This window comes from Amblyomma mixtum, chromosome 3, assembly GCF_055824585.1.
Source record: "Amblyomma mixtum isolate Tamu chromosome 3, ASM5582458v1, whole genome shotgun sequence".
NCBI lineage: Eukaryota > Metazoa > Arthropoda > Arachnida > Ixodida > Ixodidae > Amblyomma > Amblyomma mixtum.
The window spans coordinates 309,699,286-309,724,025 of NC_143014.1; the positions used below are offsets into that span (position 1 = coordinate 309,699,286).

At 45.6% G+C, this 24,740-nt stretch overlaps 1 protein-coding gene across 3 annotated transcripts in view; it reads right to left on the bottom strand.

Annotated features, from left to right (window-relative positions):
- LOC149355569 (golgin subfamily A member 1-like) overlaps positions 1–24,740 on the bottom strand; it is a 76,553-nt gene that overhangs the window by 14,332 nt on the left and 37,481 nt on the right. For 2 of the 3 annotated variants that reach the window (XM_089583900.1, XM_089583902.1), the window contains exons 11-17: positions 23,220–23,378; positions 20,240–20,392; positions 12,416–12,511; positions 8,900–8,989; positions 8,518–8,620; positions 4,847–5,007; positions 2,243–2,353 (exon numbers count right to left, since the gene is read on the bottom strand). In XM_089583900.1, the coding sequence (XP_089440026.1) occupies positions 2,243–2,353; positions 4,847–5,007; positions 8,518–8,620; positions 8,900–8,989; positions 12,416–12,511; positions 20,240–20,392; positions 23,220–23,378 (873 nt within the window). The remainder of the gene's footprint in view (positions 1–2,242; positions 2,354–4,846; positions 5,008–8,517; positions 8,621–8,899; positions 8,990–12,415; positions 12,512–20,239; positions 20,393–23,219; positions 23,379–24,740) is intronic. The other variant, XM_089583901.1, reaches the window with a different exon arrangement.

Sequence of the window (24,740 nt, forward strand, 5' to 3'; positions counted from 1 at the left end):
CTCATGCTGGTACCCGTTCCTGGCAGAATGCGTGGAGCTCTGTGCCCAAAAATAATCCTTAATTCATGCGCATATCAGTTCCGCTAGGAATATTCAAATTGTTTGCCATTTACCCTGCTCGCTCACGCCAGCCGTTCCTTTCCCTGATGAGTGGTAGACAGTGTGAGAGCAAACTTCCGGTAACCTCCGGAGCGTAAGTTAAGCGAGAATTGAGAACTACAAGAACGTTTGCAGTCTGATTAGCTGCTAGTCAGCTGGCCACGCGTAGGTATGGAAGGCAGAGTGGAGTGCCATTTCATCGTGTTTCACCTTCATTTGCCTCTGAGTGCTGTTCCTGAGATTGCATCATTACCTGTTCTTTGCTTTGAGCTGGCACGCACTGCAATGCCATCCTGCAGAGGGGGAGGGGTATCTTTGACTTTTTTTTGGTCAGCAAGGGCTACGGGTTGTGGGGTCGACTTACAGTATTCAGAGTCTACTGATATGTCACAATATGGGGTAACACTATGCTCGACGTTAGCATATTCATGCAATGCAGCCAAAGTTACGCATGTATGCATCTTTTCAACCAATCAGAGAAGCAAACAAGTGCTCACAAACTCTCTACAGCATGACTGAAAATAATGTGTTTTTCATCTCCATTCAGGATGACTTCTTACAACTAGCCATGTAGGACTAATATATCACTACTTAACTGCACAAAAGCAATGTGTCTGCAACATGGCCAGAGATACAGCAAGAAACTACATTTTGCTATGCACTACGTGGAGCTGGTGATTTCCTGGGGTTTGTCATTCGATTTGAGCCGAAACTTTACTGAAAACGTTTTTGAAGACTGAAACGTATAGATCAAGTGATGCATTTTTAGCAAAATAATAACATCCAACCTGAAATCCTGCAACAGGAAAACTGTTAAATGGCTAGTGGCTACCATTAGCTAAATGCACCTCAAACAACAGTTTTTACAGAAAGCAAAACTTCTTTCACCATTAACATTTCGCCATTAACATAAATATGAAAATATTTACAATAAAAAATGTAAATACTGATGATTCATAGCACCTGCCATTTACACAGATGGCACTGTTCACCAGTACTAATATGCCATGCTACGAATGCTAATGAAATCAAGGCAGTGTAAAAGTGTCAATAATGTCTGCAAACTGGATAATACAACTTGAGGAGTTTTTCCCTCAAGGAAAGGTCCTTGAAGAGCAGGGAATTGATCAGTACAGTTTCAGCATAGCTGCTACCTAACTTTTGCATTGCAACTGGAGCTCTAACACAACCTGAGAGCAGGTGATGAAATTTTTCCAGCCAAAGGTTTTTGGAATGCAACATTTTATATAGCATAATGTTAGTTCGGGAAATATTAGCGAAAAAATTGAACTTTACCACTGTCTTTGCCTGCAGCCTAGAATTGATGCATGCAACCCAATTCAGAGTATGAAAATTACACAGCACACCATTAGCTGTCAAAACATACGCACTGGATGCAAAGTAATTTCTTTGCCGCTAGGGTGATGTTTGGTTTGGTTTATGGGGTTTAACGTCCCAAAGCGACTGAGGCTATGGGAGACGCCGTAGTGGAGGGCTCCGGAAGTTTCGACCACCTGGGGTTCTTTAACGTGCACTGACATCGCACAGTACACGGGCCTCTAGAATTTCTCCTCCAAAGAAATTCCAGCCGCCGCGGCCGGGATCGAACCCGCGTCTTTTGGGTCAGCAGCCGAGCGCCATAACCACTGAGCCACCGCGGCGGCCAATAGTGTTCCACCAACTCATCATGGTGGGATGTTTGGTTTGGTTTATGGGGTTTAACGTCCCAAAGCGACCAAGGCTATGAGAGACGCCGTAGTGGAGGGCTCCGGGAATTTCGACCCCCTGGGGTTCTTCAACGTGCACTGACATCGCAGAGCACACGGCCCTCTAGAATTGCACCTCGATCGAAATTCAGCTGCCGTGGCCGGGATCGCACCCGCGTCCTTCGGGTCAGCAGCCGAGCGCCATAGCCACTGAGCCACCGCGGCGGCATCATGGTGGGATGTGGTGAAGCAGCAAAACATGAACAGAGTTAACGAAGCACCCAGATAAGAGCAATTCCAGGCAAGAGCACTGTAGATTTAAACCCTAGACAAGTAACTGACAGGTGTCGCTTTCTGCCAACGCCCAATGCACGGATTCATGGGTGCCCGATAGCCATGCAGCAAGGGTGTCACAAACCCCTCTAGCAGGCGCACACCTTGTTTTTCTCAGACACCTGGTCCTCGAGACCAGCCACCTTGCTCTGCAGGTCAGCAAGGCTGGTGCTGTTGGTTTCGTTGGTGGCTGCTTCTTCCTCCAGCTGCTCCACCTGCAACAGAAACCCTCCTTGTTAGGCACAAGCGGACAGCAACTTTGCAAGGGATAGCAAGGCCAGACAACATTTTAAAAGCTCGCTATTTATATGACCATGTGATTTTCACTCAGTTATGCTGACTTTACCACGGCTGCAACGTCTTGCACCTTAGGCAGTAGCAGGGATAAACGAATCAAACAAAATAGTGGCCATCTCTTTGGCCCACCCCTAAAGAACTTCAAGGTTGGACATGGCTTCCAGCAAAAAGTTTTTGTATTTCTTACTGCATTTACATGAATTTTATTGAGGACATCACAAATAATTTTATGACTGCTCTCACAAAATTTCACTGTTGTATCTCAAAAAAAAAAAAAAAAACTGTCTTCCAATAGATATTTTTCCTCTGAATCTTGTGAAAAAGCTGCATAGTAAAGAAAATGTGGCAGAAGGCTGGTTCAGCAATTGCTTTCCTACTGACGTGCTACAGGTAAAGACATTCTAATAATTTTCTTTTTTTTTTTCACAAAGCACAAACTCTGGTTTTGAATTTTTGCAATGCAGTGTCTGTTGCCGTATCTAGAGTGAGAAGAATTTTCGTACAAGAAATTTAAAATTCGAAAATTTGAAAAGCACGAAATGTCTTGACCTGCATTATGGTCCTTCGAGTGAAACAAAGCAAACTGGGTCATAGCAGATAAAAGAGAAAAGAGTCGGGAAGAAGTCTGCTCCGCAAGGTGAGTTTCTAGACAGAAAGCCATAGCAGAGAAGAACACCCATCGTCTGAGTGTTTCCCTGCAGTGCAGAGCTGCCGCGGTTAATGAAACAATTTTTTTTAGAGTACTTCCAGGTTGATTTCAGCAGTGAAACTTTGGGACAACATAAAAAACGAGGCATACAAATGGAGAAAAATATTTAAAAAAAAAAAATCACTTTTTTTGGTTCAAAGCTACGTCTTCTCGGGGCTGCGCCAAGAAGTGAAACCGTAGGATGGGCACTGATGTAAACCAGAGAACTGTTCTGAGCAGGCACAAGGGTAGGAGCTGGCTTCAGCCCATGCTGTCTACGATGTCACCTTCTAATACTACCCCAAAGCACTGGGAGTTCCTCCAGATCCATTCCGATTCTTCTTTCTCTTTCTGGGCCGCAGTGATGTTAGTAGTGGACATGAACGCACACAGAGACCTCGCATACTGCATGCAGAGTGATGGTGGTGGTGAGATTTTAATGCCTGGCAGGCCTAGTGCTCTGTCCCACACAACTGCCTGTGTGGGCATGTTCTGTCCTGTAACATTACTCCAGGGCAATGAGTGATCATCCTGAGAACTTCCATTTCTCCTTGTGGGAAACCACCTAGGTAACGCTAGTTTAAAGTATAAAAACTGCGCAGGAGACAAGACAGAGAGGAAGGGTGGACAGAACGAGCGCAGATTTCCAACTTGACTTTGCGTCTTGTCTCCTGTGCAGTTTTCATGTTTTAAAGCATGCTGTACCAGCTGGCCCCTCATCACACACTCCTTTTCATCCTCTGTGCTCACCTGGACAATATTACGTATTCTAAGCAGGCTCTGCTCACCATCACAAGATGATTTGCATTTAATAACTTTTCGTTAGGGGTGTGCGAATATCAAATTCTTCAAATACGAATCGAATGCAAATACTTGGCTCCGAATATCGAATCGAATATCGAATAATCAAGGACAGGCGCATTTAACCACTACAAAACATTTATTTGAGCACCGAAGAACATCACAGTTCAACTATCGATGATTAAATGAACACAAAAGGTGTGTGTGGCTGCACAAAAAGTATCAGTCTCGAACATTATTCTTAGAAGAGTGGAAATATCAGAGAAGATGGCTGGTACACAGCATTGATTAAGTCTAGCTTGCCATCAGCACGAACGCGTGTTGCTGGGATGAACATGAAAGGTTGTCGTGAAGGAAAACCCGCTGCTCCACATGGTCAGGCAGAAGTAGTTCCCTTCTGGCTGAAACGACTCCTCCATCCACAGAAAATGCCCTCTCACTTGGCACTGAACTGGCACGTATTGCGAGGTACTTCGTGCACAGCTCTGACTATACCAGCTTCGCAGGTATAGCCACAAAGGAGCTCACCAGCGCAGTCAGTTACAGCATGGCCCTTGGAGGAAGGAATGCGCATTGCTCTGGGCGCCGCCTTGTTGTTATGTCTGTCAATAGGGCTTGCGGACCGAAATGAACGGCGGTGCTCACATTGAATATTCGGCTAGATACGAATATTCGCGTCGGGTCGAATATTCGAGACAACACGAATACTTGGATTTCGAATCGAATTCGAATACTAAAAATATAATATTCGAATTATATTCGAAAATTTCGAATATTCGCACACCCCTACTTTTCGTATCTCTTCTCGGAGTAGCTGGCATGTGGAAACCCCTTCATGCTGTGTGTGCACTCCACTCTCTTCCCATGCATTGCTGCCTGCACTCTGCCCAGCTGTCTCAAAGGGAGTGTCCCCACTGCTCACCTTCTGGGCTGCAGCATGCAGGGACTCGCGCAGCTGTGCCATCTCCTCCTGCAGCTGGGCCCGCTCCTCGTCTGCCTGCTGCCGCACAGCCTCCAGCTCTTCCTTCAGTCGCTTGTTCTCCGCCTCCAGGGAGGACAGTTCCTGTTTCAGCTTCGTCATCTCTGCGCATTTTGTGAGCCACCATGATGCCCCGACAGTCCAGCAGCATGAAGTGGGGGAAATGGGACTTCATCTCTTGGCACATCCAAAACGTCAATTCAGTGCAGCCTCAAACTGTTGCAGCGCAAATACCCAAGGAATACCGTTAATTCAAACTCACTATTTGGCCCTATCCACACCGCACATATTTGAATGAGAGAAAACTGCCAAGAAAAAATGAAGGACGACTTAGCATGGTTAGGCTAAATGTGAATTAGGTGCACAGAACTTTGGCTTTCACTTTGGTTTCGGTTTTGTGTCGAGGCTCGGTTTTCAAAGCCAACAGGCGTCAGACAAAGATAGGTAGCAACAAGCTTTCGTGCACCAATAACTAAGGCAACTGATTCTGTCACGGTTATTGCAGTGCTCCCAGTGTCGCTTGCATGTGCAGCTGGCCATCAAATGCCCGAGGATATCTGCCGTCAGTACATACCACTTGTTACTACGAGGTTTTGCACTGCATGCGTTTGTCACCTCCATGGCAATTTATGGCAAGTGATGACTAACAAATGATCCATAGATAAAGGTCCAGGTGCTGCATGAAGTCAAACTGAGACACTGGTGTGGAAGTCTCGACATATCAGCATCCCTGACATGAAATGGTTTGTACAGCCCCTGTCAATGAATTCATCACTCCAACCCCTTTAACTCCCCATTCCTTTTCTGTGCACCTGTCATGGCATAATGAGACCAGTTTATTTTGGTGGCTGAGGAAAACCATCGGTCAAGTGGCACCAACATGGTGCCAGCCCATCTCATACACCACTACAGAGCCATCGCTTGCCCTCAGTGCTGAGCCGCTGCAATGTGTGGAAAAGCATACAGTGTACTGACATCTCTAGTGCAGTTACCCGTGCAACGCAGTGCATCCACTCCTCCTTTAAGCCTAAACATCATCACCGCCACCCATGTAAAATCCTCGGTAGGACAAGCATGTCTCCCAGAGACTTTCAATCAGCCCTGCCTACAGCCACCATTATCCATTTCCTAACCTGCATCTGGTTCCCTGCTTCTCTTGCCTAACCTTAACCTGGGCTTGCCATCCACTCTGCCACTCTATTTGACCACAGGTTCGGTACCCGGTCTAGGCACAACATGTGCACACCTTAATTATAGCTTCAACTTGCTTTTGTCACCCTTTGTAGATGTATTTTTCCCTCTCAACATGCTGCGCAATGATCAGCTTTACACTATGGGGCACTGGCAGGACACATGTCACATAGTACTTTTCTTCTGAGGTATCCACCATAAGTATGCTGCTGTCCGCTGGTCATAACAACGCAACGCATACGAAATACACTCCAACCCCTCCTTCTGTTAGTCTTTTTCTCACTGTTTGGATCTTTCATGAATAATTTCCCTAGACCACTACTCCGCTACTAGTAGTACCTCACTACCAACCATAAGCTGGCATTCCTCTACCATACTGTCAAGAGTTGCTTTGGCTTTCTCCATACTAACTTTAAGCCTACCATTGTAATTTATCTGGATAAAGTTATTAACTGCTCTGGTCTGGTTAGGTTTATACAGTCTAATGTCTCGAAGCGACTCAGGCTGTAAGGGACACCACAGTGAAGGGCTCTGGATAATTCGACCCCCTGGGGTTCTTTAATGTGCACTGACATCGCACAGTACCTCCGTCTCTAGCATTTTACCTCCACTGGAATGTGACCGCTGTGGCTGGGATCGAACTCACATCTTTCTGGTCAACAGCCGAGCACCATAACCACTGAGCCACCGTGGTGGCTATTAAGTGCTCTTGTATGTAAGGCTAGTGCAGCTGGCATATATGCATTGTCATACCCACGATATATTCAATAAAATGGCTTTTAAGAAGTATGCCCAATACATCAAGGCAACTTGTACAGGTATGCTAGCAGCTTGGAACCTCCAAGACAACAAAAGCCCCAACGCGCCATAGTGACCACAAGGCTGTATTCCACAGGCAGTCATTTGTGGTCACAATGAAGTTGTTTTTAAGCTTTTTCCATTCACACGTCCAACAACCCAAACGGTGCCAGCATGTAACACATCGTTTTCCTCATGGAATGCATCAAGCACAGGTGCACAAGTGGCATGAGAATTTCATTTCATTTTCTGCATTGCACTGTCACTTTCTGTAAACTCCACGCCACTTTAGTGAAACAAAACAAAACATGAAAGACAAAACCTGAATGTGGCATTGAAGTGCACCGGCATGCGATCTTGTGTAATTTAACCAGCACATTATACCCGTGCAGTGTTCCAACCCCGCATATGCAAACCAGCATACTACACCCTTGAATCTCCAATACCTGGAAGGCCAGCACTTTTACATCATGAGGCCGTGCTCCAGCTAATCCTCACGCAATTAGTACACATTCGTCATTGTCACAAGCATGTGGTGATGACCAGTGCAAGCAAAAACCCTATGCAGCAGGTGGCAGTGGCTGCGTGCGAACACCCAACCTGAAGGCTCTTCTGTTGATGTGAACACCCAAAGCACTTGCACCACCAACCTGCAATACTGCTAGGACTTGCAACACATACATGTTAGCCAATACTCCCAGTTCAGAATTTACTTTATCTCTCCCATTGTTGTCGCTAGATAGCAATGGGGGAACAGCTTCACCACTATCACATCAGTCAGGCCCCCTTATGTGCCCATGTTTCACTTGCTCAATTTCGCCCCTGCCATGCCTTTATGCAGCAACTGCAGGGATGCACATGATTTTTATGCATACTGTTCAGGTGGCGAGCAAATAGAAAAGACAGCAAGCCCTGAGCAGCAAAGAAACACTGACACCTGCTACCTACCACTGCGAAGTGTGGCACTGATCAGGTTGGCAGTCCAATATGGCACTGCGTTCACAAACTGAACATGAGCTCATGGGTTTAGGTTACACTGAACACAATAGCACATCGGTTTGGTTTACAGGGTTTAACGTCCCAAGGCGACTCAGGCTATGAGGGACGCCGTAGTGGAGGGCTCTGGATCATTTCGACCACCTGGGGTTCTTTAACGTGCACTCACACTGCACAGCACAAGACTTTAGCATTTCACCTCAATCGAAATGCAACCGCCGTGGCCGGGATAGAACCCGCGTCTTTCACATCAGCAGCTGAGCAACATAACCACTGAGCCACAGCGGTGGCTACAATGCACATCAATACACAGTACTACTGTTCTGCTGGACAAATGGTGTTAACTGGCACCCATATCGTAAAAGCTTTCAGCCAAAATTTTCAAAGGCCCTTTTGTGGATGCATGCTGCATAACAGTAGGGCCACGGAAGAAAGAGGAGGTGCTAGTCAGGGGTAAGTAGTTCTTCTGAAACCACGTCCTTAAACTTAAACTGAGATTGGTCACGGTAAACTTGACACATCTGTGGCTTTATATCCGTAGCCAAGCTCCATTATTGAAGTTACCTGACTATTTCTCTGACCCCAAGAAAAAACCACTTGCTGCTGCTGATTCGATTGTTGAGGCTCACCTTCTTTCATAGCCTTCAGCTCTGCTTCACTCTTCCTGACGCTGTGCTTTAAGGTAGTTTCAGAGTGCGACACAAAACTGAGCTGTTTCTCCAGCTTGGCAACCTAGAAAAAAAGAGAGCCATAATTTGATGGTTACACATCGAACACACATGGTTACATATCACTGAAAAATTTAAAACCAACTTGGGCAAAAAAAAAATTTAGAACATGTCTCTCTACTCATGAGGAAGCCTTCTTTTTCTTTTTTTTTTATTTGAACGGTACAACCAATGCAAACTTGGATCACATCATTGAATATTCTGGCATGGATAGGACAATCATCAGACATGACGCAATACTACACATGGCTGCTCCAGTTACAGGTCAGTTATGCAGTACTACCTTCTCTGACGACATCTGCTGACTGGTCTCCAGACCTTGGATCAATTCCTGGCTTTTCCTGCATTCAACCTCCTTCTTCTGAAGTTCTGCCTACAGCAAGAGATGAACATAAGCACACGAGGTCATTACAGTGACTGGTAGATTCCGGGTCTTCATCTGTAGCAAAAACCAGTGAAGCCAAACAAATGGGACAAGATCTGACCTCTTATTATAAAGCGGCTTGAAATGTAAAGAACCTGAGTTTCAAAATGTGCTCAGAAGCCAAAGTTTACATGTGCACTGGGCACTCTTTTTTTTGCATCTTAAGCATTCCTGAGAGCATTGCTTCAGGCAACAGTGACTGCTCATTACACAATTTTCAAGAAAGAGAAAAATAGGCATGCGATTTTTTATAAATGCATTTACTGTCAGTATGCTGCCGATTTTCACAAGAATATAGCCACTGGAGTGCGTTCATCTTACCAGCAATTATTACATGAAAAAAAAGACCCGAGCAGCAATGGCACTTGCAAAACAATGCAAAAAAACAGCTGCATATAATGGCTACAGGTAAGCACTGGCAGAAAAACAAACACTCGCAGTACACTAAAACTTGCCGCTTATGCACAACAGGGCTGAACAACTGCACTGCACCCACTTCCTCATGTGATGTGGCTGACTTGGCCTGCTCAGCCTTCCCCACGCCCTGTAACCTGAAGCAATGCGACGTGTGCGCACAGAAGCAGTGAGGAGGCAACAAAGGCTCTGGCAAAAGATGGAAAAGGATGATGCCACCACTCAGACCTGAACCCAATTTTGAAACTACAAAGGCTGAGTCTCACCGCGGCTCCTCGCATTGCTACCTGGCACTCCAAGTGGAATGCCAGGAGAACATGCACCAAACAACGCCTCGGGGGCATCAACGCTGCTTCAGATAAACTGGTCCACTTATTGCTCCATGTACAGTTAAAGGTACACTGAAGAGGAATCTGAACGTGTCTTTTTGCAGCGGGAACTCTATCTACATGTTATGAGCATTCTTAGAAACTTCGAATTACTGCCCTGTGCGGCCGATTTCCTTAATTTAAATTGGATTAACGTCCGACTCCCACCTTTTTTTCTTTAATTCCCCGCAGACGATGGGAGCAGTCAACCAATGCATGGAGTGTCTTTCAGGCAGTCGCGTGGCGGCTTTTCTTTTGCTTTTATTTTGTTTTTTAGGTTTCTGTGAATAAATAATCTAGTCAGAGACTACATGGCTGCAAATTATGCCCACGAAAATAAAAATATGCGCGGACTCTTTGCTTTCGCCGATCGCTACGTATCACTCCGCCGCTGGCAGAGCGGCAAGCCACCACGGCACTGGGTAAAAGGTTGGTCGACTCCTCCCACCACCTGCGGGCAATTTGAAAAAAAAAAAAAAAAAAAGGAGGGAGCTGGGACGTTTAATTGGATTTAAATTTAGGAAACCGGCTGCACAGGGCAATAATTCGAAGTTCCTAAGAAGGCTCAGAATGTGTAGACTGAGTTCCCGTGGTAAAAATACGAATTCAGATTCCTCTTCAGTGCACCTTTAAGTGGTCGCAACAAGAGGCCACTTAGGAAAGGCACTCGGCGTGCTTAAACACTCAACATGTGCCACGACATCCCAGCAACCTGCATTTGCTACTCGGACAATGACAGAGGGCAGCGGCGGCTACAGCCCAAGCTTTTTACAGATTGCACTACCTGGAGCCAGTACTGCAACTTCGTTGTGATAACGAGGAAGTGCTTCCTCTTCTTTAATTACAGCAGGCAAACAAAGTAACCAATTCTCTATTCGCTACCACATCTGCGCATGGCATAGTCCTGCAATGCAGCCACCGGTGTGCAAGATAATGCTAAAGCACCTTGCTATGGCTATGAAACTTAATCTCATATATTTCTGCAGACAGCAAACAGCAATTTCACTGCACATGGAGCCTAGTGCCAAATCACTGATTCCTTCATTTGGTGACAACACTTGCACTTAAGCATATGAAGGCTTAAAGGGAAACTGAGGACTAATAGACGTTCGCCTGTATCAACAGGGTAGAGCCTTTTAATCACAAAGAGACCACTCCCGCGGAAAATGAAGCTGCTATAAGCTTGAAAACAAACTGGCAGATTTCACAAGTAAAACGTGTACATCGCAACCATTTTTTTGGCGCTGATCCCAGAGGCTACGCTACAGCGCTATTCACTTCAAAACGGTGGCACCCCGTTCTTTTCAGTTAGGACATCCCGAGTTTGAATTGACTACTCGAAAGATTCTCAAATTAAACTTTCTCGGTGATAAATACGTCTTCTGCTACCGGACAAACGTCAAAATACCCAGAAAGAGCCAGAGAATAAATTTTTACCTAGGACAATGGTTGCATGGAGTTGCCGTCAGTATCCCTTTAATTGTGCTTGAAGCAAAAAAATACACACTCTAAGCGCCACCTCATTGCCACTGCTTGCGACACACCGAATTATCTGTTGTGAACGAACCAAGCAGTTACCGCCCTAAGCTAGGCAGTACAACGGTGTTCTTATCTCGAAATTGAAAACTCAAGTCCCCTATGAAAGACCCATACAAGGCCGCATATGGCTTGCGATGTCCCCAGCGAGAACAGCTCTTCAAAAGGTGTCTACAGAGTATTGTGCAGATTTGTTTATAAAACTGAAAACACTGCTAACCCACACCACAGCAGGCACTCATATTCCTATGCCCATTGTTAGTGAAGCATCATCCAACATGCTGTTGCGCCAAAACATGCTCAAGATCATGCAAGGTCTTCCAAGATGCCCTTTCAAAAAAACCCACATTAGACACCTTAGATGCTTTGATGTGTCACTTTGTTCTTTCAGGCAGAGGCTCGATTAAGATATGAGGCCATTTCCCGAACCTATGATACGCTATGTTGGCTAATAGCACTAGATTAATTTTGCTGGCTGCCTCAAAGTACATACTACTCCTATCAAAATGTTTGGTCTATTTGGATGCCAAAGCACAACTGTGGCATGTTGTAGTGCAGAGCTCCAGATTAAATCTCTCTCCAAACAATGTGGCTAGTTAGCAAACAGAAGCCAGTGTATTGTGCCAGTGGTAAGTTTCACAAAGGCACCACTCATCTTCTATGAAGATTTATATTTCTTGTTACGCAGTTTGTTACTGGCCTTGAAAATGCTAAGCAATTGGCATAAAATGCATTACAACAATGCATTATTATACGTTCACAGTGATAGCGGCAATAAACTTGTAAACAGAGTCAGCAGCAAATGAGAGTTCACTGAATACAGCACACGGCAGCTGCCCACCATTTCCATGCCCACGCATCTACAGCCAAGACAGACTGCACACGCAAGCACCTCCACGCCACAGCACAAAGCCACACATCAAAGCACCTCCCTGTCAAAGGGTGGCCCTCACTTCACGGGCCAAGTGTGCATCCTGCATTTCTTTTTTCCTCTCAGTGCACTGATCCGAGAGTGTGGGGGGTGGGGGGGAAAGAGGGGACGCTCGCACTCACTCACCTTGAGCCGCCTGCCCGTGTTTTCGAGAGCAGTCACCTGCTTCTCGGCCTCAATTTCCCTCTCGACAAATTCCGTCTGAGAGGTCTCTAGAGCGCTCTGCGAATCGACGGATGGGACACATACCACCCAGAATTGGCACACAAGGTTGGCAGGGGGGAGGGGGGGGGGGGTGGGGGAGGAGAAGCAAGCACAGTGCACCACTAGCAAGATGAGCATGCATCCCGGCAATGGCAAAAGCAGTGCGCCACAACCCCTCTCAGCTTTGTGACCGCAGAGAGACCAAAGCAGCTGAGTGAGAAAGTAGAGCTCGCCACCACCACACATCCTGCACGCCAAGCTGCAGTCTGAGAAGGTGAACAGTGCGGGAGAATGTATCTATGAGCAAACCAGGAAAGCTGCAGTCGGAGACCGCGGAGCAAAAAGCAAGTGTGTGCATGAAAATGTGTGGAGCTAATGGGCAAGAAAGCACATGGCCAAGTGTCACTGCACAAACTGTGTACTGCAAACCAGCACCATCCCAGGTCTCACTGCCCACACAACGCACTCAATGAGACAGAACAAGTCATTCTGAAAAAATTGATGCCTTAAATATGCATCCATGAACAAGAGGTTATGCGGTCAGTCAAACCATTAACCACGAGTGATCACAGTTATTGACCATTGAAAAACACACCTTACTCTTTTCATATGTCAATACACGCATACCCAGATATTATGTCAATACACGCATACCCAGATAGGATGCTTCAGCAAAGCCTGCCAGTAATACTGAAAAATGCTTTTTCAGGGACAAAGTTGGCTTTTGTGGCACAGCAGTAGCAATAGCAAATCAGAGAACAGGCGAATTGCATTAACTAGTCAAGGTGGTTAACTCAATTATAATAGTTAATTTGTTATATACAGTGGATTCTCTTTAGGATGAACTTGAAGAGACCATGAAAATGTGTTTATCTAAACAGAATTGTCCCAAAAAGGATATGTGAGCATGCTAGGTGTGTCCAAATGTATGCTACATAAAAACTATACAAAATGGCTTTGTAGCGAGAGGATAACCGCATATATAGAGCATTTACTGCACTATGCATGAAGGAGGCTGAAGAGTGAGGGCATGAAGCAAGCTCATGTTACACTACCTGAAAACGGCACTGGTCTAATTTTCTTTCTTTCACCCTCTATTTTTCTCTCTCTCTCATGCAGTCACTGCCATTTGTGTTCTTTCTTTCCTGATTTTTGTTTTCCTCCAACACTGAACGCTTCGAAGGTGTCCAGCTGGGTAGCCATGAGCCTCTTTCTCTTATCTTGATCCTCCCTCAGCACAGTTGTTACCAACTCCAAGAGCAGGTGCACTACGAGCTTTCTGTCCGCCACAGGACATGCGCACGTCACACGGTGCCGATGTCTGGCTGTCTCTACGTGGCAATAATGCATGTTGTGACGCCACATCAGATGAAAATTCAGCCCACAAGCGCTGAGGCCCTAAGGCAACCACGGGTGCACTACGCGCCTACGCACTTTTTAGTCTGCCTGAGGCAACTTGCGGTACATGACACACACGCAATGCCGAGATCCTGTCCCGCCAGATTTCTGTGCGGAAGTGCTCTGCCTCTTCCACACCAGCAAGAGAGCTACCCTCCCAAGACAGCGTGCTCCCGCAAGACAGCTTCTCCGCAGTTTTGAGTGACGGTGCGCAGAAGCTATCTTGTGGGGGGTGCGCTTTCTTGAATATGACTGCTGTGTCTCGTGTTTTTTCTTTCAACAGTGCCGCAAGGAAGCCTTGGGGTCACCAGGGTTAGAGGTCGCAGTGAAAGTTGTCCTCAACAGAAGGACACTCAAAGCAGTTCGTCTTTGCACAGAATCTTCTGAAAAACCAACCAAATAGTCTCGCACTGCTGCATCTTATCAGAGAATTTGTCTTAACTGGGCTCATGTTAACGGGAGTCCACTACAGTTAGGCACCTGCTTGGAATTACAGACATGTAGCTGAGCGTTCGTAATATCCATCCCAGGTGAAAAACCTAACTGGCCAAACTGGGCTAAGGAACAAGCTTGGATGGTTATAATTTACAGCTGAAAAATTTTTAAAAGATGATCCTGCTCATCACTGCACCAAAACAAATTGTGGCCCACCCTGTACACCAAACTGAAATTCGTGCAACTGCCAAGTTTTCTAAATTCTAAAAACTGGTGTGGCTTACGATGAACTGTCAGCTAGAAGTCTACAACTACAACCTGCCACCTAACAGTAATAGCTAAAAAGCTGGCTGTAGTAGAATACAACTTAAAGAAAAAAACAGCACTAGGTAACCATGGGCCAAGGTCCATGGTGTCCTGTATTACTCTGCTGACCAACCACAACAGTGAACACTATCAGTTTTTTAATGTTTGACTGCATCAAACCAGCCAGAGGTGTCAAAAATCTTGAGCTTGTAATTTTGTCTCGTGACTAGCATTTTGTTCAGGTAACAAGAAAAGCTTTAACAATGGTCCACTTTCTGTCATGGAGGAATTCAGTTCAGCAGTCCTGAAAGTGGGCGGAGCTTCACTGTAGACTTCAGTTGTATCCGAATATAAAAAAATTTATCTTGCCAGCTTACTAAATAATGCAATTTAATTGTTTACCAATGTCCACTTAAATTGGTACTAGTACTATGCCACAAAAGCCCTTTAGTTTTTAAAACTTACTGGTGGGCTTCGATGAAAAAACCTGTACATGTGCAGTAAATCTGTTAACTGGATGATGTAAAAAAGAAGAAAAAAACGGAGGTAAGTGATGTGATAATTAAATTTTCAGCGTACCGTGCACTGAAAATCTAGGCCTGCTGCCTGCAGCTTTACATTGCAACACACAAACTGCACTACACAAACAATGCAAAGTAAGCACTTAGGTATATAAAACGAAAGCAATCCTGTGTGCCAGCATGGCAACACAGGAAATGCACCGAACAAAGAGTGCACACTGCAGCTTAGACAATGCCAGTGTTCATGAGGCTGGGGTGGTAAGGGGGGGGGGGGGGGGGGGGGGGGGGGCAGGGAAGAGCCACCTGTTCCTTCCTGCAAGTCTCTCTCTTGAACCCGGTGGTCATGCACTAACATAGACTTACTCACTGGATTGCAGCACGACCGGTGCGCCATATAAACCACTGGCTCGTGGCCCTTTGTTTCGAGTTTTCAGAGGAGATACTTTCAGATATCTGAATTCTGTCATGAAAACCCTCCGAGATAAGTAGCCTGAACTCTTTCAGGCGCGATTTTTTGTTTCGACTGAAATCAATTATTTTTTTCACCTAAGTAGTATATTCAGGCCTCAAGAAAGAGGATTCGTTAGTTTTCGAACGCGAAAGACCAGCAGGTACGTTTTTACAACGATGTAGAGAATTCCGTACAAAGTGTCAGATTTGTTAGAAATAATAACATCGAAATGTTCTCGCATGTCAGGTACACACCCTAGAGATCGTGGAATCACTTAGTGCTGCGAAGATTCACATTACGCTCGAAATTGAGCAAAAACAAGAGATGTTTTCACTCGTGGCAAAATCTGTCTCCACAAAAACGGCGGACAAAGTGCTACTTAGCTCACTCTTATGTGAAATATTATTTACTGCATTCGCTACATGGTACAAAAACGCAATTTATTTGCAACAAGAAGGGTGCTCAATTCAACTGAAATAATGAGATCACTGTTAAGTGCTCCAGTTTCTCAGAAAAAGCTGTAAGTTTGCCACTTACGCAATTGTGTACAAAGCGCCTGCAAGGGTTAAAGAGTACCTCGTGAAGTATACTGTGTCACATTAAAAACAAGTACTACAAGCTAACGAGGCTTTACTGTTTATGCTTCGTTCTACCTGGCACTTGAGGTCAAACAGGGCACACCACCATGCCTAGAGCCACGAATCGGTGTGAAGGTGATAAACACTCTCATGGCTGGCCTGCAGGGTACCTCAGAAGGCAAGACAGGTGCCACTGCAGCTCAACTGGTATAGCAGCACATGTGTGGAGGTTGTGGGTTTGATTCCCATGAGTTAAGGGGGAAGAGGGTCTTAGAAAACTTTGAAAATTTTTATTAACGAAGTCTCAATCGTGAAATTTTCAGGGAACACATACTTTTGCACTCTGAATGAAACTGTGTCATTTAGTTTCATGCAAAAAAAAACATTGTCATGCACCTGTGTAGCATGTTATGTAATGTTTTTGTCTTGAGCTTTTAAGAAATTTTGTAGCAGGGAACATGCTAAAATGCCTGCCACTCATTTTTCCTGATATCAAGGAATGTCATCCTGCCTTTCATAGGATGGGAGTTATCAGGTTTTGAAGCTGCCACTTCAGAAACGGGGAAAAAAAAAACAACCTTCTTTCCTGTTTCTGAAGTGGCAACTTCAAAAACCTGATAACTCCCATACTATGAAAGGCAGGATGATAATTTTACCCCTATTGCATTCCTTGATAGCCGGGAAAAACCATCAGCAGGCATTTTACCAAGTTCCCCACAGAAAATTTTCTTGAAAGCTGATGACAAAAACAGTACATAACATATTTGGAGTCAGCATACAAAAGTACATACTCTCTGAAGATTTGATGATTATGACATCCTTAACAAAAAATAAAAAAGTTTAAGGCCCTCTTCCCTCTAAATTTAAACCTCATCAATACGTTCCCAGCTCCTTGCGATTTTTGGTTCAAAAGCACGAATTCATGAGCAATAAAAATGAACAATAGAGAGACTGTATTACAACCAGTTAACATGTTCCCTGATTATACTTTTTTTTTTTTCCTGGGAGCACTGGCCAGAAAAAGAACAGAAATTCGCATTGCGTTGCGAGCCATGAGTAAAAGTTCATCTGTTGTGCAATGCAAGCTGAGAATTGTATTTTTTTAGCCAGTAAAACTAAACTTTTTAGAACACTGTCATCCTTGGGCATGGGAAAACAAAGGACTAGCGTGGAATTCTAGAGGCACACCATACTATCAAGAGACCCGATGCCTCATGCATCAGTGACGCATCAGTGAGTCTTCTGGATAGAGAAATTAGTTTGACTTTTTTTGAGTAGTGCCTTTCCTTATTTTGATCTTTTTCATGCTTAATTACGTCATTTGTGTGCATATCTGGAATCACCGCTGAGGGGCTTGTGCATGTGATCTTCACTGAAGTACCACAGTCAGCTGAAAGTCTAGCATTGTCCTCTGGTCTTCTTTGTTTACGCATCCCTTCCATCGGTTACTGTCGCATGTGAACATGAACCAGATGGCACAGCTCTCTACTTTTCTAAATCACAACATGCTTTGTTGCCCAATTTATTCTCAACTGACCGAGGGGCCAGTTGGTCAGACATGATGTCTGAATAAAGTGTGCATCATTAAAACAACGCGCACAAAATGCGAGGACCGGAGCAGCACCTGTCCTGTCCTTGCCTTTTCTACATGTTGTTTTAACACTACATTCTTCATTCCCATTTGTATTCTCCCTACTTGCCCCATCAGCTGCTACACACCAAAGAAACAATTCCTGCTGCGGCACTTTACAAATCAGATACGAAAAACTGGAAAACTGCATAACCCTTTGCCCACCGCAAACGGGTGGGTGCATTTTGGACGCTAAGGCATAAATGCCCGTGTTCTGGCCAAGCCCACTGGTTTCTGAGGGTTTAGGAAATAAACCTGTCTCGCTAGTTTGGGAAAGCACCCAAAACAAAAAGAGGCCTTTCATCGTTTCATCGAAAGGGCATACATTTGAAGACTTCATGGGTGGTGTTCAAGGTCCCTTGCACACTGTGAAAAACGTGGCACTTACTTGTGTTTGACCAAGGGCAGGAAACCACTTCACATTATTTCATGCTAAAGTCAATGTTACCTGCAACCAGACATGTCCGTGATCTCTACTGTGATGGCAGTTTCATCAATGAAAGTCCAACCAGCACACATATTTAGGCCCCTTCTAGCAATTAGGGATTTAACCTTTTGGTGTTTTGGTGCAAGATATTATGCCAAATGACCTTTTAAAGAGCAATAAGTGCACAAAGAAATTTACAGCTCGGTAAGTGTGTTTACTAACGAAGTACTACTGCATCAGTAATGCCAACAGATATAAATGCTTCCCCAGCCTAAGCAGCCCACATTTTTGCACTAAAATCTCCGAGATGACGTGCTTTGCATCGAGATTTGCCAAATGCCACCTCTGGGTACAGTACTTGGCTGCTTTGTCCAGTGTAGTAAATAAAATTCACCACGGCCCGAGAGAAAGGCATGGCCAGAAACGTACAATTCCACCGCATAGGAAAACAGCAGCACAGCATGTGTCACTGGGAAGGCAAAGTACTTGCTATCTCTCTCATCTCGTTTACTCAGCAAAGAGTGTGGTGCCAGTACTCCTTGCTCTGCGAGACTGCACATTTTTTGGGACATTCTGATTTGCAGTCTAACACTGCAATATTCTGTCTTTGTATCCCACTCTTGCTTGGGCTTCACGGCCTGCAGTATGCAATAAATAAATAACAAAATAGCACCACTGTTTCAAAGCCAGTTCAGTGGCAGCATAAAATTTTTTTTCCAGACAAGTCTAAGTGAAAACCCAGTTCCCGTAAAGTATAGTACTTTAAGCAGGACAAAAAAATTACCCGTGTCGCTATTATGAATGCAAGCACATTTCATCACCTGACCAACACAGATAAACAGATATCACAGAGAAATAATAAAAAAAAAAAACACCGTGGCAAACCCTTTTGTTGTGAACTAAACTGAGAGTGTAAAGAGGAGAGCTCAATGCATCTGCTGCTCTGACGCAGCCATTTCATGGCAAGCAGGTTAGTGGTGAAAGTGGAAGCAAACGTGGGACAGCTGGCAGCAGCAGCAGCAGGGTGAGGCACGCAATCATATAAGCACGTGTGTGTGAGCAACAAGGGGCCCTCTCTGTTCCTGCTATCACTCTGCCCCGGCTAACCACCCGGGCAAATTGCACAAACTGTGGGCCCACTCAGAGACCCTGCACAAACCCTGCCACCTGGGAGAACAGAGAGAGCCGGTGCTAACGAGATGCACGTGGGTGCAAACAATGCAAGGGATGCCCGTGGCTCTCGCCCTGGAAATTCATCACAAAGACATTGAAAGAGCACTGGCACAGCATCTGACTTGCGGCACACTACGTTTTCAATGTCTCTGTGCCCTCTGACAGCGCCTGTCGAAATAGGCTCAAAATAAGGCACACAGTGATACTCCTGGTAAGCTGCAATAGTGCAAAATTATGGTGGAGACACAGTGGATGCTGCACAAGCAACCAAAAGCCACAAACCCGGAGAGTCGAGAAGGCATGTTGTGCATCCGGCTCATCATGAGCACTGAGCCCTAGCTCAGAAGCACAATTTTCCACAAGAACCACATGATAACAACCACTCGGAAAAAGGATTTTGCTAATCATGTGCTCAGAATGAAGCACAGGTACGTCACTTTCTCAACAATCGACCATTAGCTGACAAATTCCAATGCATTCAATTGTTGACTTTCAACTGAAATGAGTTACAATCCACTACAGACAGACACTAGACCTAATGAAACCAAGGCACTTGAATGCTTGAGCGCTTGTGTGTGTTGTAAGTGCTCCTTCACTGTCCCAGTCCCATTCATGCTGCAGTTACTTAGTGTCAAAATAATGAACCAACTTAGCCTAACAAGTTCTACTTAGATATTTGAAACAGTTTCTCGCGGGCCTCCTCGCCCTTCTGCTAAAATACTGCGGATAAATTCTCAGACAACAGCACACTGCCGGTCAGCCACTGCCTGTGCTCGCACAATCCCAGGCCCCAAAATGAGGAATCCCCTTGGAGCACCGCCACTCACAATGCGTGCCTGTGCCTGGCTGGCCTCCCGGTCCCGCTCCCGTTGGGCCTGGCTCAGCTGAGCCCGCAGGTCGGCCGCCTGCAGCCGCAGCTCATCCAGCTGCGCATCCTGGAGCGACCGCTGGCGCTCCAGCTCCTCGGCATGACTGCGTCGCTGCACACAGAGAGCAGAAGACCAGCACTACAGTGAAACCCGTGCACAATAAAACGCAGAAAACACAAGGATTCATCGAAGGTACTGAGCAGTTTGATACAGTCAAATCGGCATGCAGCATTTTCATTAGCAGTCTGTTCCACAAGGGTCCACGGAAGACGACAGCAAATGAAAAAAAATCTGTCACTCTGCATTGATCATTACTGCGGAAGGAATGGCTGCTGTTCACAATGAATGATTACCAAGGCCAAAGTTTCGGGCCTCATGCTGCCTAGAAGAGGAGTGCCCTCAACACGACAGCGCTCACGTGCACACACGCATGCATGAAAAAATGCCTCAGCGCCCAGAGTCTGCCATTCAACAAAATAAATCGGCAAATTACGTTTCGATGCGAATTGCTTTCCTTAGCCACCAGCACTAAGGTGTTAGACTCATGCACGTGTACATGATGAGGACTTCTGCAAGAAATCATGAGCTGCTAGGGACAGTGTTAGCAGAGACCGCAAAGCCAGAAAGGGCTCATCCTTTACTCAGGTAGTTAAAGGGCCACTGACCAGGTTTGGACATTTCATATAAAAAAGCAGATTGCACAGATCGGGCCGTTGCGATCCTTCAGAAGAGCGAGTTGATGAGCTACTTGGGACTGGATTGTGAATCCACAGCACGAGGCACAAGGACAATGAGTGCACAAAGGGTACGAGACCAGCTACAGCCTCCACGTATGTCTTGTCACCTTCTGTGTCACTCTTTGTCCTTGTGCCTTGCACTGTGTTTTCACAAGCTGTCATGATAATTCCTGCAAAACATTAGGGCTGTGTGTGCTCGGTGAGACAGGAAAAATTCAAATCAAAGCCCACTTGCATGCTCTTTTGACAAATCCAACCTCCTCGTCCTCTAAACTGGCACCCAAGGCTTTGCTGCGACAGCTCAGTGAACAGCACCTCATTGGTGCACTATTCTGATTCAGAGGCGAATATTGGATGATGTCTGGTTGTCTCCTAGTTGGCCCTGCTCTTTATCGTTGTGCCCTTCGCTTCGGTACAAAACAAACAAACATACAAACATACATTTAATTTTCTTCTCTGGTCCAATTATGCCTCTGTGAGGTAGAGGGTACCACTCTGCCCTTCCTTTATTGCTCACCTAGCTTTTTTTCTTTCTGTTTCACCACACATGCTGACGCACCATCCTGGCAGAAGCAGCTCACACACTTTCGAGATCCCGCCCTCCAATCCCGATAAACGTGCTTCACACATAGCGCAATGCGCCATGAAGTGCTCTCTGAAGACAATACGCTCACATCGAAAAGCGCAACAGATGTACTGCGATACACCAGGAAACAAAAAAAGCAAAAAGAAACACTTGGAGAAGCAGGGCTACGATCTGATATACTCTGCTAAGGGCAAGGGAGAAAGGGAAATTCAGCTTGCGAAGGCTTGTTGACCGGACATGTAACAACCATTCGCATGGCCCCAAGTGCATACAAAGAATTTACCTGCTGTATCTGACCCACTTTGTCTGAGGTCTCTCACCTGCTGCGGCTCTAGGCAAGCCACTCACGCTGCGGACCTGAGTGGCTTGCCTAGAGCCGCAGCTGCAGCAGGTCAGACATGACGCAAATGCAAAGTGGTGGCGACATCAGCAACACAAAAGCACCACTCACACAAGCATCGCATGAACAGCGCTGTGTTCTCCCTGCACCCAGTCGCGGAATAACAGCGGGGAAAGGAACAAAGCTGCTGACAAACACTACAGCGCTAGCTGCATGGCCTGCAGCAGGAATCTCAAACTACCATCATGTGAGCAGCACTAACAAACTTTTGTCTCCCATGGCCCAGTGGTCAGAATGGGGAGAGGAGTTTGAAAATAAAAGGGTCTCCTCTTTCCCACAAATGAAGCGTAGTTGTTGACTTACAAGTACGACACAGTGCACAGCTGGCCACACTGAAACCACGAACAGTGATGATGATGATGACAGAGAGATGCAACATGAAGGAAGGAGAAACCAAGATGCTGCTGCAATTGCACGTGTTTCCAGAACAGGGGCTCCAATGCTTAGGGACAGTGAACCACAGCGCAAGACCGCAACGCAAGGCCCTCTGGCCAAAAAGTTCGGAGCCCCCGCAGTAGAACATCTCATGCAGCACATATGAGGTTCATAGTTTTTTTTTTGGAGAATGACTCGATTTTTTACGGTCATATAAACTGTGTTAGCCTGCAGAGGAACCACCTTAGAAATTCAAGTTTCAACGCTGGCTTTAAAGTAATTAGGAGAGTTAATAACCAACTTTCATTCAAAGGCTGTGATGGTTACTGAGCCCTTGAATGTCTGCCAGGACTAAAAAAACATTCGGCGAAGAGAGGATCATTGCAGTAGTCGAGCTCTTTTTAAAAAAAACCTTTTTTCTCTGAGCAAGTCACTTCGCATACATGTACTATCGCAATCAAAATATTACGAAATGCATGTTCATGGAAAAATGCACACTGTAGCTCTGCCTTGCCACCCAGTGGCGTGGTATTGTTACCAGCGGATAGAGCATTCACGTCCTCTCCTACTTTGTCACATTTCAGGCGAGTGGATATCGTGACTATGCTGAAATAAATTTTTCTACGCACACTCGCATCCCGTAAACTTTTGATCACAATAGTAGTGCCTATATGCACCTGCACAGAAGTAGCACATGGCAAAGCATGTAGATCACCACGCAGATGAAGCGTGTCTGTCAGTGAGCCCTTTGTTAAGGCCTACACTGCAAAAAATAATCGCGCAAAATGATGAGCCTAGCCCCTCTGCCGACTTCAAGAGAGCTGCGAGCGCTTTCCCCACCATGCTGGCTAGCTGGGCATCGCTGGTGGACAGCTGTGCCTCCAGCTGGATGCACAGCTGCTGCTGGTCCCTGAGCCGCTGCAGGGCGTCCGCCAGCAGCTTCTCCATGCGGCTGCACTCCTGCGAGTCCTCGGCCATCTTCTGGTTCAGGTTGAAGATCTGCACAGGGAATGCCGCCAATTCCAGAGATAAAAGTCCCTCACAAAACGCGAATGCGCACAGTCATGTGGCCACATGGCACAAGGTGCAGAGCAATGCAATGACACACACAAATTCTTTTATCCCCCTCTGAGAGCCACGGCCGGACTAAAAAAACTACACTGAGTACAACAAATTTTTAGAGCATAACTCAACAGACCTACCCCTCGCATTTAGCTGCACTCCACAACAAAGTTCAGAACATCCTGAAGGCCAGATTCAAGAAAGACTTAGAAAAGAGAGAGTAAGCATTCTAGCATGCTCGGTTTATTGGTTTATTAGGGTTTAACATCCCAAAGTGACTCAGGCTATGAGGCATGCCGTAGTGAAGGGCTCCAGAAATTTCGACCACCTGGGGTTCTTTACTGCACACTGACATCGCACAGCACACGGGCCTCTAGAATTCCGCCTCCACCGAAACTCAGCCGCCATAACCACTGAGCCACTGCAGCGGGTGCATTCTTGCATGTGCGCTGCCATGCGTATAATTACCCGTGACCATCCACCATTTCATTTCATAGCAGATGACAAAGAACCAAGCAAGATCAGGTGGCTTGATTAGGTTTTACGGGGTTTTAATGTCCCAAACCGACTCTGGCTATGAGGGACACCGTGGTGGAGGCCTCTGGATAATTTCGACCACCTGGGGTTCTTTAACGTGCACTGACATTGCACAGTACATGGGCCTCTAGCATTTCACCTCCATCGAAATGCGACCGCCGTGATCAGGAAACCTGTGCCTTATGGGTCAGCAGTTGAGACCATAACCACTGAGCCACCACGACAGCACCCAAGAAAGATCTTACAGTAGTGCAGTTTTATTGCAAAGGAGCTAAGTAAGAAGTAGAGACAAATATCATTGTAATGGCAGGAAGTTTTGCCATCAAAAAAAGAAAGTTTCCACTTCTACAAGACAGCACAACAAAAAGGCTGCATGTCTAAAGAGTTACCTGAGAGAAAAAAAAAAGCCAGGAATATAAATAAATAAATAACAAATAATAATGCCTCATTTGTGCCATATAAATACATGACGCAGGAGGCCAGAATAAAAACTGTCACAATCGACAGCTTGACAAAGCCGCAGGCCCCCATATACACTTGACAGCATCACAAAAGCAAGTACTACACGGCATGTCTCTTAATTGACAAAAAACAAAAGAAGAAATAACATGAATGCATTATTATCTTCAATTACTATAAAAATATACAGAACTGTGATCAAATGAAGCTAGAAGCACTACAAAAGCAGCTGCACTCATAAGAATGCATAACAAAATGTACATGTGCAATGATAATGAGTCAAGCAAAAATACCTGATAAATG